At 37.8% G+C, this 15,569-nt stretch overlaps 1 protein-coding gene across 3 annotated transcripts in view; it reads right to left on the reverse strand.

Moving 5' to 3' along the window:
• Nucleotides 1-15,569, reverse strand: part of ank2b (ankyrin 2b, neuronal) — a 149,456-nt gene that overhangs the window by 32,372 nt on the left and 101,515 nt on the right. For 2 of the 3 annotated variants that reach the window (XM_044341039.1, XM_044341040.1), the window contains exons 23-33: nucleotides 13,232-13,373; nucleotides 12,061-12,148; nucleotides 10,466-10,569; nucleotides 8,347-8,385; nucleotides 6,959-7,183; nucleotides 5,192-5,290; nucleotides 2,956-3,110; nucleotides 2,621-2,832; nucleotides 1,384-1,588; nucleotides 1,195-1,291; nucleotides 851-1,079 (exon numbers count right to left, since the gene is read on the reverse strand). In XM_044341039.1, coding sequence (XP_044196974.1) covers nucleotides 851-1,079; nucleotides 1,195-1,291; nucleotides 1,384-1,588; nucleotides 2,621-2,832; nucleotides 2,956-3,110; nucleotides 5,192-5,290; nucleotides 6,959-7,183; nucleotides 8,347-8,385; nucleotides 10,466-10,569; nucleotides 12,061-12,148; nucleotides 13,232-13,373 — 1,595 coding nt within the window. Of the gene's footprint in view, nucleotides 1-850; nucleotides 1,080-1,194; nucleotides 1,292-1,383; nucleotides 1,589-2,620; nucleotides 2,833-2,955; nucleotides 3,111-5,191; nucleotides 5,291-6,958; nucleotides 7,184-8,346; nucleotides 8,386-10,465; nucleotides 10,570-12,060; nucleotides 12,149-12,662; nucleotides 12,675-13,231; nucleotides 13,374-15,569 lie in introns of all 3 variants that reach the window. The other variant, XM_044341038.1, reaches the window with a different exon arrangement.

Here is a 15,569-nt window from a genome sequence, read left to right on the forward strand (position 1 = left end):
GCGGCTCATCACATCTCTGAACACGTTGCAGCAGATTTACAACACCCTATGCCAAAACGGTGACAGAAAGTTGAAACTGAAAAAGAGAAAGTTGAAACTGAAAAAGAGAAAGTTGAAACTGAAAACCAGTGACACTGAAAAATACTGATAGCGTCACTGAAGAAACGCAGACATGAAGAAAAAATCTTAAGATTGACAAAAAAACATTGAAAAACATCATGCAAAAAATGTCAAAATAAAATAAGATAATAAGATTGAAAGATTGTAATTTTTTAAAATGCCTTTGTTTTATTTTTCAGTGAAACTTTTTTCAATGCCAATACTTGTTTCAGTGCCAATACATGTTTCTTTTTTCAGTGCAGATTTGATTTTAATGCCAAATTTTATTTTCAATGTCAAAATGTAAATGTCACTGCTCTGGCCCCATACCAAAGTACATATTCCCTCAACAGTATTGGCTCCCTGTCTGCAAATACAAAACCTGCAGGCATTATTTTTGGTGTGATCTTTGACAGTGACCTTTCAATTAACATAAAAGTCACAAGTTGTCTAAGTCACGCACCTAAAAAATTAGGTAATTTGTTTCTAACGCTGATCTTGACAGGGTTAGTCATGCTGTTATAGGTCGATGTATAGATTATTGCTATTGATTGTGTTCAGGGTTAAGCCAAACATCTCTTGCCTTTAGATGGTACAAAATGCAGCTTTTAGGCTTTTAAAGTGAAGTGAGCTACACCCACACATCAAACAATCACTTTAACACGAAGTTAAGTATAGAGCCATTTTCGCCCAATCTTTCTTGGTGAACCTCCATCATGGCATCAGCTGTGGTTGGAGAGACACTCCTCACCTCTACATCCCGGCTGCGGGCCACCTCGGTAAAGTTCTCCTGCTGCTCCAGTGTTTTGTCGATCTTGTCGTCTGTCATGCAGAAGCAGCGCAGGCGGGCCTCAATGGGGTCGTGGGTCTTGGCAAAGATGACAAACTTGGCCATGTAAGGGACACAGATGATCTCCCTGTACACCTGAGTGGAGAAGTTGACAGATTCCTGGACTTGCCGACAGTCTATGAGCCAGAACCTAGAAATCAGAAGGGAATTAGAAAGAACCGGTGAGGTTAGGTGTTTATTGGCTGGTGCATCTGAGTTCAGCAATGGATTTAGCTGTGCTTCATCAAACAATTGTTTTATGTTACCTGGCGGACACATTGGTTGTGAAAGAGACACAGTCATTGATAAATGTTAATGGAGTGGTTCCTGTTATATCCTCCCATTGGGCTGGCGTTGTTCCACCTGAAAATGGACACAAACACATGATTGACAAATTTGAGTATGAGCATGTGCCTGTGGTTAGCCAATGCAGATTCTCAAGTGTGTTCTCTAACCGGTGATACTACAGAGCAGTCGTAAGGTAGGAGTGTCCCCTCCGAAACCATTGAGGACCGGGTCGGAGTTGCTTTTGGGGATAGGGATAGTCATGGTGATGGGTTTATGGAACTTCCTCCTACGGGGCTCCAGCGTGACGATGGGGCTGAAGGTGGCCTTGTTCCCCAGGATCTTCCTCACTACATCCACGTTCACTGGCTGGGCCTGGGAGAGTAGACAGAGTATACAACAATATTAGCCCCTGGGACTAATAAATCCAACAGAGGATTAATGTCTAAGCTATGGTCATGCACTGAGGATGGTCACCTAACTCATTTTGGCAGCAGTAAACTTTGTACCAGGGTGGTCAACTGACTGATTACAATTTTTATCATACAACAACCATCTAATCTAACACCCCAGTTAGGAACACTTTCATACACATGGTATGGGACTACCAAGGGTACGTTCCTTTCGGCAGGAAACGGTATCAACCATTTTCCAATGGATCTGGCTCTTTATATCTTAAATGACCACTCAAGAATTTAAACTCCCAAAAAAGGGTAAATAAAATATAGTTGGCTGGTATGTCTGCTACCAATAAATTGATTTATCAATGTTGGAGAACTCCACAAACTTTGACACTAAACAGATGTCCACTAGATGTTATGTTTCACAAACTTTCAGCTGCTATGATAAATGCAGCTACTTCTACCACTAGAAGTGATTTGTGGTCCACAGAGATGGTATCCTGATGAATTCCCTGATCTCTTTTAAGTTTCACTTATCCAAATATCTTCAAATTTACAAGCTGTATTGGCACAAATTTGGTACAGACATTCATGGTTTCCAGACAATGAAGTCAACAACTTTGGGTCTCCTGGGTTTTCATCTAGCGCCATGAATTTAGCATTTTTTAGTCAGAGTGAAATGTTTCAACATGTGTTGGATTAATTGCCATGAAATATGGTTCATTTATGTTCCCCCCAGGAGGAATTGTAATAAATATGATCCCTTAACTTTTCAGCTATTGTCATCATCATGTCAAGCTTCTGCTGTGTATCCTCCATAGGAAACCTACTTTTTAATATTGGGATGGTTTAACATCCAAGCTCTGAATCTTGACTACAATATCTATCTATCTATATCAACATCTAAACATCTTTAACAAATTTGCACCAGAGTCTGCTACAGTATTCTATGTTAAAACAAATACAACAGATAAATCTTATTACCAAAACTACAATTAACTATTACCTGCAGGCCAACCCTGATCCTCTTGGTGAGGGCGCCCTCAGGAAAAACTGCCTGCACTTGGGGCACAACAGTGCTGCTCAGGATGCCTCCTTCAGGACCAATCAGATTACTATCTTGCTTGATGCGCGACACCACCGCAAAGTATTGTGGGAAATCTCTGGTGATGATACGGCAAATGCGCTTCCTCTCTAGCTCCTCTGGTGTGTCCAGCTCTGGGGCAGGTAAGCAGAGAGGGATAGGTGCCAGGGACATGGATGTTAAAAACAAATTATACTTTTTAGATTTGCTTTTCTCAGCTCATGCTGCAGTCTACTAGTACACCAGCAGAGACTGACCTTCGTCCATGCCATTGAGTATCTGGTTGAGTTCCTCTTGGGTGTATTCACAGTGATGCTCCTTCCAGCTCTCTCCTGTCTCACTCCTTAGGATCACCAGCTCCCGCTCCTTCCCCCGCAGAGCAGCAAAATGGGGGATCTCCACAATCACTGGACTGGAGGGGTAGATGAAGAAAGTAAGTACAGAATGTCATGGACTATAACGATGTCCTTGTAGATGTGTATGTGTAATTGGGATTGTCATACTTGAGTTCCAAAAAAACTTGATTTGGTATAATTGACTCCTCATTATTCAGTGTTGACAAACATTTTTAAATACATATATTGTTTGTACAATGTTCACCTCTGTTTCTATTTCCTTCAGTAATACAAACAATATTTAAGGATGTAACCATGATGCTAAGAAGTTTTGGATGACAGTATGTACTACTTGGATTTCCATCACGCGCACATATCAACATAATCATGCGTGACCTGGGTGACATAACAACACCCAGTAGTCATCTCCTTCTCATCTTTTTGTGCTAGTTATGTACACAGCTAGAATTAGCTTACATTTGATACATTTGACTCATTCAGCTAGAAACTATTTTACAAACACATATACTGTGTATTGTCTATGTTGGTCTGACTTCAACAATGCTCAAATTGCTCTAGCCTTAACTGCAACTCCAGTACCTTTGGAAATGGTCTTGAATATAATGTGGCTGGGTTGTCAATGGCAGTGTAGCAAAAAAACATCGCTGTTTCACTGAGGCCAATGTGTTGGTGCAGTGACAATAATGCTGCATGGAGCTCCAACTAAAAATGAAGATGCTAATTTGGCAGCAGCACAATGCAACATCACTCTGCAACATACTTCTTTAGCCATTCAACTATGCACAAGTGCAAAAGGTGAATTCACTTTTAGCGTGTACCTGACAGAATTGTGCCAATTCTAATGTTAACTTTGTCTTCATCGAGGTAGTTTTCCAGATTTGTACTGCTATACAGTGACCTGCTTAACTTAGTTGCTCACGACAATGTAAAACGCTATTTGTGAGAGACAAATTTAAATACGTACCATAGTAAGCTAGCTACAAATGGAAGCAGTGCATTTGGCCATATTGGGGTGAATGTTTCTACTAATGGACAGCAGAGAGGCAGATTATGCTGCAGGAGTAGTTTAAGAAGTTCTCGCTATGAAAACTAAAATAACTATTGTCAAAACTTGCCATTATCTACAAAGGGTGAGTTACCCAATTTAAGAAAAGTGTTTTCTAGATTCACTATATTTAATGCTAAAGTATTAGTGTCACTTTAATACTTACCTGATGTGCACAATCACAACAAGCTAGCTACAACAAATATCTATAAGAAGCATGCTACATTAAGTACAATCCACCAAATGACAAAGACAGCGATTAAAGCATGACTGCTGATATTTTCATGTGATATGTAAATAGTGGTTTGGCCTTACAGTACATGATAATATTTTTTCTTTTTTGTAATTTTTGACAATGTTTAAAATTTAAAGCTTTATTTAGAACTTCAGTAGCTTCTTGCACTTTGGTGGTTCAAAACAGTGGTAGGAGAAACTTGTTCGATGTTGGACAGTTTGATGGACTTTGAGATTCCATAATGTGATGTTGACATTTTTCTTTTATATTTTTAAGTTGGCCTTAAAATGGTGAGAAAACTGCAGAGCATTCAATATGTCAAAGACTAGTACTTTGCTTTTAATCCTTCAGAGCTGCACTAAGATACTCTGACGGATTACACTACAGTTTTATTAAATGGGCCTGTTAGTTGGTCAACAACATTTACGTGACAGGAAAAAAAAACTGAGCCAACCTCAGAACCACACCATGCAATTAAATTTCACCTAATTCCCTACCTACCCTAACTACTTGGATGCCACACAACCATTTAAATTTCACATGAAAAAGGTTTTTAACACATAACTATTTAGAAAACGGGAGGTATGAAAACATACAATGCCACACACTGAAATACAAAAAGCTTAGCAGAAAAAAAGCATTAAAGAAAACAAACAGCAACATGAAGTTACAGCAATGTGATTTCTAATGGTAATAAGTACCAGTTAAAGTGTAGTACAAGACACTAGTGCAGGCATGGGAGCACAACAACAGAGAGACAATGTAACGTCAAATGGAAGGGTTTGTAAAGGAAAATAGTGAGACCGGCATCCATGGATTGTTTCATATGCAAAACTGTTGATTTGTTTCCACCCTACCCGAGGAATTTTGTCCCCGGCGGGCCGAGCTGGAGGATTCTGCTAACCAAACTCTCTCCCTCATTAAGAGGTGGAGGGGCATTGGGTAGGTGGAGTTTACTGTGTGATCAACCAAGCGTCCATATGCAGCAGTGAGGAAGAAAGAGCACACACAATGTTTTGATTGGGTGCAAAATAGAAGCCTTGGGGACTGATGTGCAAGACCTAAGTGAGATAAACAATGTCAATTTTTTAACTGCATGTCAATGGAGACCAAAAGTGCACAGAATTAAATAAATTAATAAGAAGAAATTATGAGATAAATAATCATATGAATAAATACACATAAAGTAAATAATGTAACCACAAAATTGTGAAATATTCAATACATTTTAAAAACTCAGCTCAGCTCATTTTTATTACATTCCAGGAGTTTTTATTTCAAAATGCCAGTTTGAAGTTTCTATTTCACAATGCCATTTTTCCCAGTAACTGATTAGAATGTGATTGGCTGTTGCTTTCAATAAACGAAAAGCCAATGGTGTTGTGAAATAAAACAGTCTAACAGGAATATTTTAAAATAAAAAGCTGCTGGAATTAAATAGTAAAAACTTTAAACAAAATCTGTTATTGTGAAAACAAGCAGAAATAATAATGAGCTAATGAACAGAGATTTAAAAATGCATTGGATTATTTCAAAATTTCATGGTTACACAATACTTTAGTATTTAATTACTTTTGAACACTTTGGGCCTCCGTATATGTCAATTTTTTATAGGCCAGTAAGGACATTTTTGAAGTTTCAGATAAACTGTAGGGTATGTTTCAAATTCAACAAACAAAAAGTGATAAATTACATCATAATGGGAGTGATCATGTTAAGGCAGAATGTGGCCAGTTTCACTCCAGAGTTTGTACTGCAGACATTTAATATAAACATAATGATAAGAACAACAAATTTCAGTAGCTTTGATCAGGGAGAACCTCTGTCATGTCAGAAATGGATAGATAGTGGATAACCTTAAAAGCCAAAAATGGAATTACATATATATTGGCAACTCAGAGTGTAGTATGAATGCTTTTGTTCTATACTGTCTCAAACATTACCAGCAGAGGTCAGACTCTGAGGCTACATATCAAACCAATCATGGTGCAATATACTGGAGGCTTTTCCAGTAAGGGTGGGGACTAAAGGTTAAAAAGAGTTAGACTGCAGCTGTTAAGAAAGAAAACAGGGCATGCTGAAGAGCAAAGATTATCAGATTCCTGCCGCTGGGAAAAGCAAGAGCAAATACAGAAAGAGTTTTAGTAAGGCAGAGGCAAGGGGAAATTAATCTGAAAAAAACGGGCAGCAAGTTGTAAGCGTTTCATTTCAAGGAATACAAATCATAGACGATAGCTTAAATGTAGAGGTAGTGGCACCTCTTCTTCTTGTCTTACTCCTAATCTTCCTGCTTACACCAGGAATATAAAACACTTTTGAAATTCAGTTTTTCCATTTGATTCTATTTCATTTCAAAGGTTGTTGGCATAAAATATCCGAAACTAGACAAAAATGTGTAAGAAGTGAAAAGGCGCAGGTTCCAGTCGACAAATTGTTCTACCGCTAACTAGTATTGAAATGATACTACATCTTCATGTAGTATCAATATACTGTATCTATTGCTGGTATCTACACTATTTGACATTTCACCCTTTTTTTGCTACCTCTACATTTTCCTCTTCTCTGTTAATCCTCAACTTTTACTAACTTCCAAGGTATTCATTTATTCCATCATCCATCCTTACCCAAGGAACTGGGCTCCAGAGGGCCCCACCTCGATGAGCCTGCTGGCCAGGCCCTCGCCCTCAACCATAGGGGGCATGGTGGCCAGACGGTGCCTCTTCACCAGCCGGCATGTCACTCGTGTGGGTGCACTACACTTCCTGGGCGGGATGATGATGCGTAGGCCGTTGTGTCGGCAACCACGCATGGCTCCGCCCCTGGCGTCCACCATGAAGCTGACCAGGAAGCTATGGCGAATCAGAAGATATACATGCAAATTAATTACGTACTGTATATCATTTGACCCCATTAAGTGATGAGAAAGTAGACACCAAACATTAATAAACATACATGTCATATTATGATTAACATGAATGTTTCATTACTAAAAGAACCCAGTCTCCTTACTCACACTCATCATGCTATTTTTTACTGGTATTGCCATGCAGACAGGGATCTAGAGGGGACATTTTAATAATAATAATAATACTTTTGGTGTCTATTTTCTCAATACTGAATGGGCAAGATGATCAACAGTTCTCTTTAAACTCATCAAACTGCATTAAACTTTTTGAGGTTATACTGTAGCTTGAGACTCTTTTGCCTCACACCCCATGCAAAGTGGCAAATATGCACATGGATAACACATCTCAATGAGAGGGAGTATTGGTGTGATGAGGTGACTTTACAATATGATACCATACCAAATGTGATCTTGCTTTTGTAGTGGCTTCAGTAAAGCAAGCATAACAGTGTTTAAAACACACAGAGACATAACATCAGTTATTGTATTCAGCAACACGACCAGCAAAAGTTAGAAGACAAAGACTGTTGTCCTCCATGGCTGTAACATACCTTTTAGTTCAATATGCTAAGCATATACAATTAATCTTCCCGGTTGCCAGACAGTATATCAATCAGATCATTCTCTTCTTAATGAGATCCAAAGTGATTGTCTTGCATGTTGTATAAAATTAACTTACTGAATATTGTTTTATACCAAAGTATTCTTCAGACTAAAACAGAGCATTGGTGGGAATGTTAGTTGAAATGCACAATTCACAAGACATTGTGTGAAATAAACAAATATGTCCTCAACTTTCATCACCTCTTTTTCCTCAGATATCCACATTTTAGTGCTAGTTTTCATCTAAAGCCAAATCACATGATCTATCCATGTGGAGAAATCATCTCTTGACTTGGCATGCGGAACCAGGATTAATATTTTGACAATTTTAATCAGATTAAAATAATTTACCACATTGTGGTAAACCCAAGAGAAGTATATGAGGCGATGTCTGTTGAGGACAGTGACACATACACCTCTCCGCCAGGAGAGCACACTGTGAGGGGAGGAAGAGAGTGATGAACATGAGGAGAAAAATGATTTAACCAAGGTGCAGAGGGTCACCTGCTGTGGTCTCCATGATCAGGGCACGGAGAGGAATGGCTAAAAACAACAACCACATCAGACAGAAAGGAATCAAAAGTCAAGCAGAAACAATTCAGAGAGAGTGAAACCCAGAGAGGAAAAACAGCCAGTAGGAATAAGAAGAATAAGGAAAAGAGTCAATTTGTTGTGGAAGACGCCAAGGAGTTAAACAGACTGACATGATAAATTTAATTTTAATACTGTGTATGTGCTGTAGGCTCTTTCCTACTTAATGGAATAGTTACACATTAAGAGAAATAAGCTTATTCACTTTTTTCCCAGAGGGAGAGATGAGAAGATTGATATCAATCTCATCAGTCTGTGTGTTAAATCTGCAGTGCGGAACTTTTACATATAAATGAACATTACATTCAAGCCCTTGCCAAACGAGTTCATTCACCAGATAAATCTCTCTGTATTTCACAGTATACCACAGTTTTTAATCTGGTTTGGGGTTTGACATTCCCACACTGGCCAGATGAATGCATGAATGCAGACTTCTGCTGGCCAGGCAGACTAACTTCTTGTTAGCTCTCTGCTAACTTGAATGTGGATAAAATAATTTAATCAAATGGATCAAATTCTGATAGCAAAACAAATTATTTTGGGGGGGTTGTGTGATGCTCAAAACAATTTATCTACTGTTTTACAGCAGCAACAGTAGTGACAGAGTAGACTACAGCAGAGCCTATGACATAAGCTTGTGTTCTTGTAATTACTCTTACTGCCAGAAGGGGGAGAAAAAAGTTCCGCACTCCAGCTTTAACTACAGAGCTTGAGTCAGGAAGTGGTTAGCCTAGCTTAACACAAAGACCGGAAGCAGGAAAAAACAGCTAGTCTGGCTTTGACATTCAAAATGCGCCTATCAACATCTCTAAAGCTCACAAAATTGGGGGCAGTTACATGTTAGAAGTATTTTTTAACGAACAACAGTTTATCAATCTACCCAGAACTTCTGTACAGTGTCTTCTACTATAGCATGGGTTGTAAGATAGGATCAGTGAATACAGGTTTGGGTATAAGTCACTGTGATGAAAAGACTTTCGGAAGCTGCGTTCCTACATGGAACTCCCCCTACACCACAATTCTTTTATAATTCTTTTTATGTATAGATTAAACTAGTGAGATGCAAAATGCTGATTAGAAAGCTTTAGAGGTTTGGACAAAGCTAGGTTAGCAGTTTTTTGTGAAAAGCTAAGTTAACCACATCCTGTGCTTAACACACAGACATGAGATTGATATCCATTCCATTTCACAAAAGAAAAGTTTCACATTTCGTGTAGAACTCAGGGGAGATGGAACCCACAACTGACACTTCAAGGTGAACCCAAAATAGTTTTTCTAGACTATGCCCATGTTTCACAACAGGTGTCACACTTCAAGCTGCTAGGAAGAACTTCTGATTTGCCCCAAGTATGAAGATACTTGTAGACTTTGTCATTAATTTATACTTTTGGGTTCATAGAAATGATGTAGAGAGAAAAAATAAATATACGTATACATTTTAAAACCCAATAGGACTGCAAAAAGTAGAGATTTTGAGCCGTGTCCCCAAAAAATAAATTCTTGATTTTTTTCATTTTGAGATGGGCCTCGCAAACTGCCTTAAAGAGATTGTTCAAAATGTCCCTGTAATTGTATAAATATATATTGTTTTAGATTTTTGATCTTACTAATTGCTTAATTAGTTGTTTTGCTGCCTAAAGCTGCTTATTAAGAAAACTGGAGGATCAAAGGAGGATTAGGGACAAATTACAAGAGATCAGGCCTTTGTTACAAAATAATAATATGCTAAATGTCTTTTTGTGCCCTAATGAAGAAGTACAACATATTCACAGTAACAGCTGCCAAATAAGACTCCACACTCCACTCCAAGCACTGGCGACGTAACAGATCATTGAAACACAGATTTTAAATGAACGTTAATCAACAAATTAAGAAATAGTGTGATTAAATGTAATTAACTACTTGGAACATAATAGCAGCTCTGCTATCAGGACCTTGGTGAGAATGGGTTAATCTTCTATGCATATTCATGAATTTACAGGATCTGTCTTTTCATTGTTAACCGTCTTTTCTCCACTCTGACTGTACGTACCCAGAGTGAATTGGGCTAGAGGATAAAGCCACGTTGTCCAGGTTCTCTGTACCCCAACTCAGCCGGTACGAATCCCTCTCATTTTCCCTGGCAAGTGACGAAATCTAGAATCAAACAAAGAACCTCTTATTAGATAGAAATTATTGCATCGTACGTAGCAATACTGACTGAAGAGGAGGACATATAATTTAACTATTTCCTGACCAAGAGAATTAAGTTTCTCAATCATTCAGGTCACAGTATATCTAGAAGTCTTAGGCAACAGTTGATGGAGAAACCTTTGTGGGTCATTGACACCGCAATGTTAAGACCTCAGTATGCTTCAAACAAACAGGTTGGTACAACATATCGTTCAACCACGTCCAACGGCACAACAAATGGCTACACTCCAAAAAAGCTTGCTATCATAGCCTCCTATTGGCCTCCCTGATCTCTGTCACACAATTACATGTCTTTGTAGACTTGATGAAAAGAATCAGATTATCTGTTTCAGAAAGTTCTGAAAATAAGTTTGTATGAAGCATACTGCTGTCTTAACATCAAACCCATTGAGGTCACGTGTGGGTTGTCAAGTCAGCATCATATGAATTTAGATGAGAAGGGATGTCAGAATGTCATTGTAGCACCAATGAAGCCTCTTGGATAAGAGGAGTTTGGTCTTCAAGACCAAACAAAGTCCAGCAACTTTCGCCTATTAATATGCTTATTTATAATGAACTGAATGACTGAGATTCTTTACGAACATGCTAGGATGATAATCATCATCATTGTTGTCATTCTCAAGACAAAGACAGCAAATTGAGGCAAATTATGACTCAATACTGTTATTAATTAAACCTTTAAAAACATACATGGAGACAGCGGACAACCCTGTCTGACCCCTCCTTGATAACTAGATATCTTGAGATAAATAACCACTGTTTTATTACTTGATTGACTATTATAGGTAACTTTTTACCAATTTATTAAAGACCTGCCAAAGTTAATGAACTCCATACATTTATAAACATAGTCCCATCTCACAGGGTCAAAGGCTTTCTCAAATTCAGCTCCAAAAATTATTTTTCATACAAATCAAAAATTTCCAGGAGAATACCATCACCAATAAATCTATGCTCAACAAAGCAATTTTGTTCAATATCAATAATTTTGTGAATAACCCTTTTAATTCTAGTGGCAATACCAATGATTTAGACAGAATTCTAATAATGTTAAGGGTCTATTTTTTTTGATAAATCAGATTTTTGTGCTGTTAGCATCTTGTTTTCAAAGAAGAGAATCAAAGCCTACCTGCTGGGTCTCAGAAAGGCTACCAATCTAAAATGAATAGTTCTAACAGGCTAGAAGGGGTTCTTTAATATAAATATAATATATAGTCTTTTTGGTTGGAATCCCAATTTATTGGCATATCATATATATCATATATATTGGCATTTATTAAATAAATATAGTGGACTTTACTAGTTAACGTAAGTAAAGAATAAGTCAATTCTCAATTCAAAATCTTCTCATAGACAACCAGTGCAACTCTTCATACATAATCATACCAACTAAAAATGTATTTCACCTGCTGTGGCAGTTTTTATGTACTGTACCTGCTGACTGGTGAGCATGTCATCCATCATGCATTCATGTTTAGGGGAGTAGTAGCTGTGGTGGGTGGGCGTGAAGGACCTGTCAGAACTGGAGAAGAGAAGAATGAAACAGTTAAGCTAGTCATGAAAACAACTAGAGATAACAGCAGGGTAGGAAATCAATAAGGACTAAAAAGAAAGTTCACTTTAAAGAGTGTCCTACCCCGGATCTCATGACTTTAATGAACATCAATTAGGAAAAATCATGCGATTGAATGAGTGGAATCATTACACTGAAATTAAGATTAGGGCTGGGTATTTTCAATGCTGTGACTAAAACAACACATATGTTTTACATCAGTGTTGTCTTAACTGTACAGTAAAAAACAAAAAAAAACTGCAAAAAATAAAATAAAATAGTTTTAAGTCAAGAAATATCTAATCAAACACAGAGAAAGAATCTGTTCAAGCATTCAGTACTTGACTGCTTTAGATATTCAGTGTACACTTCAATCAGTACTCAAAACGTACTGAGGTTCCATACCCAGCCCCAGGGAGACAGTTACTGTACTGTAGTGCTGAAGATTTAAAAGGCCAGATATTTGGCCAGTGTCAGCACATACCTTCGCAATCGACTATGGAGGCATGACAAGGGAGACCAACGATGAAGTATGAGCAGGAGAGGTTGCAAAACACACACACACACACATACAAATACAGGCAGTTAGTTGTTTAGTTGGTGTTCCTCAAGAGGAGATGTGTACAGATAACATCACAGTTACACACTCATTCATGGTTAAGTTAGAACAGCCATCCACAACAAACAGCAATAATCAGACAGTAATTACACAGAAACAGGATCAAAAGAGGAACTATATTAACAGAGATCACATTGCCTAATATTTGGAAAAAGAGTGTTGTGTAAAAACCCCAAAACAGCTCTGAGTGCTTGTTGCTCTAAAAATGTGCATGGACCATCTGGAACAGTTGTTTGCCCCACAGAGCAGATGAGCATTTGCTTGTGCATGGAGCACGTGGGCGTAAACATTTATTCTGACTGATTAATTTGGCATCATTTGCAACCCATGCATAGAATTTTTTTAAACCTGGACAACAGTTTTATTTATCCAGCAAGAGTTTTACTTCCTCACTACTTAATCCTCGCTTGCCTTCAGTACAGAGTTGGGTTTACCTGTCGGTGCGTCCTCCCTCCAGGCTGAAGCGGAGGTAGTTCATTCCATCCAGATACTGTCCTGGCAGGGAGTCATCTCCCAGCTCCCTGAGGTCTTCGGCCCTTAGATACTCCCCTCCGTCACCCGTCATGGTGTCATCGCCTTGTGAGAGCAGATAGGAGGGTGAAGTGAAGGTGAATTCATGAATGAAGACAAAGCAAGGAACACTCCAGGTTTTTGGAATATACAGCTATTAGTCAGGATGATGTGATATAAACATAGACATCAAATTATCCTAATGTAGCTCCAATGCTACCTTGTTAACATATGATATACTAGGAGCAATAGGCACTAGCATAAACCAAAATAAAAGGACAAAAGATATTTTATCTTTTGGCCTGTAAATTCAGAAATTTCATAAATAAAGCAAAATGTATGACTATCTTTAGTTCCCTGAAAGGTAGGAACGAGGTACAACACAGGGATTTAACATATCACACTGCATGTGTAGTACCAAAGCAACATCATTAAGGCAACACCTGATGTACTGTGTAAAATATTTCAGCTAAATGTCACCTTCTGCAGAATACTCTTTAGCTATATACACCTTTCACTCCTTATGGAAACTTAAAACAGAAAAACTGAGCCATCTGGTCTCATACCAACCAAACATCTCAAGAGACAGGATTGAAAGTTCCGAAAAAGCTAGTAAGTGGACCTTGAGTTAAGATAATTTTGCAAACCAGCTCAAAACAGTGCATTCCATGTGAGTTTTGTCCTTTACTTAGCAGCAAAGCTGCATATAACGTTAGCATACTTACCATTTAGCTTCTTACTCCTAAAATAATGCTACTAGCCTACTATCACTCACTTTATTGTAATCTACTATATTAGCATGAAGCACCAGGCTAAATACTGTATGAATGGCAGCTATCTACAGTATGTCACATCATGTAATGGGTAAACTTTTCTAAAAAACAGTGTAATCCTTTAAGTTTGCTAGTCTGATAGTCTGTAAACTTCTGCTTAACACTCTTCATTCCCTCTGACATCTGACAGCCAACAGATGCACATCATTGCAGCATTTTCTTTGGCCTTGTGTTATCTGAATGATGGTGACAAAGCTCTACTGCTGTTCCACTACTGTACAGCATGGGGTAGCATCACTACTGGCTGCAGGTTAACCTGGGCCAAAATGTTTTGTATCATATTTATATCATAACAGATAGATGAGTAAAATGTGTGATGGAATTCAAGAACAGAATCTAGTCACTTTTAATTACTGCAAAAATAATGGTGCAGTTAGTATAAGAATTTCTGTCCTAATTGTTAAATATGCTCCCTCTGTACCAGTCTTATTTGAAGTCTGAATTTCAGTGCAGTGCTTTGCTTCAAAAAAGAACAGAAATATGTTTGTTTCCCCTGAGCAAATGATGCTCTGATGCAGGATTCATGAAGAAACATGTCAGTAGTTTTTTGCAGTCCATTAGTTGAAAATAAAATTCACAAAGATGATCAAGATAAAGGGTGAATCTTTTGCTGTTTTAACATTAGCGTGCCTTTTTCTAGATTTGTTTTGAGGAAACAAAGACATTGGAAACTATATCAGTTTTTGATAACTTAAAAAATCAAACCAGATAATACTGTATGTTAAATATCAAATTATCAAATTAATGAACTGATTACACAAATAATATATCAATGACTATGAGATAATTATTTATTAGGAAAAGAAAACCTAATAATGAAAAAGTCACAGTTTTCTTTTTTTTTTTTTTTAAATGGTAGAAATGGGCTTCCATACTATTGTCTCATACTGCCAAATACTCTTATTGTATTGACTGGAGTTACAAATCATGTTCAAATTGAATTTGTATAATGCATAACCTCCAAGGCATGATAACACAGGCCTGAGAGTGCAGTGCGTGTCTGCATATGATACTGTGGTAAATGTAGTTAACTTTACTGGCCCAGGTGTGGCAGAAAGCATTATGCTAGGCCGGCAGAACAGCAGAGAAACATACTGGAGTTAGACAGAGATGTTCTGATGCCAATAGAATACTGGCTACCTGGAGAGGGAAGAATATACAGCAAATTTTGAAAATAAGAATATATCAATCAGTGAGGGAGTATGTTTATGTTTTTTGTTATAGAATTAGTTGAACTTAGCTGGAAGAGAATCAGAGAAAGTAATGTAATTCCAGGCTCCTCCTCCATTAGCTCCCTTTCTCAAACTAGGTCACAGTTGTATTTTAAATGAGAAAAAAAATAAATGGTACAAACCAGTGAACATGCCTACAAAATACTCATTCATATTCCAAAGTTGCTGAACTACAAAAACATCTCTGGGCTATTACA

Source organism: Thunnus albacares, chromosome 22 (assembly GCF_914725855.1).
Source record: "Thunnus albacares chromosome 22, fThuAlb1.1, whole genome shotgun sequence".
Lineage (NCBI taxonomy): Eukaryota > Metazoa > Chordata > Actinopteri > Scombriformes > Scombridae > Thunnus > Thunnus albacares.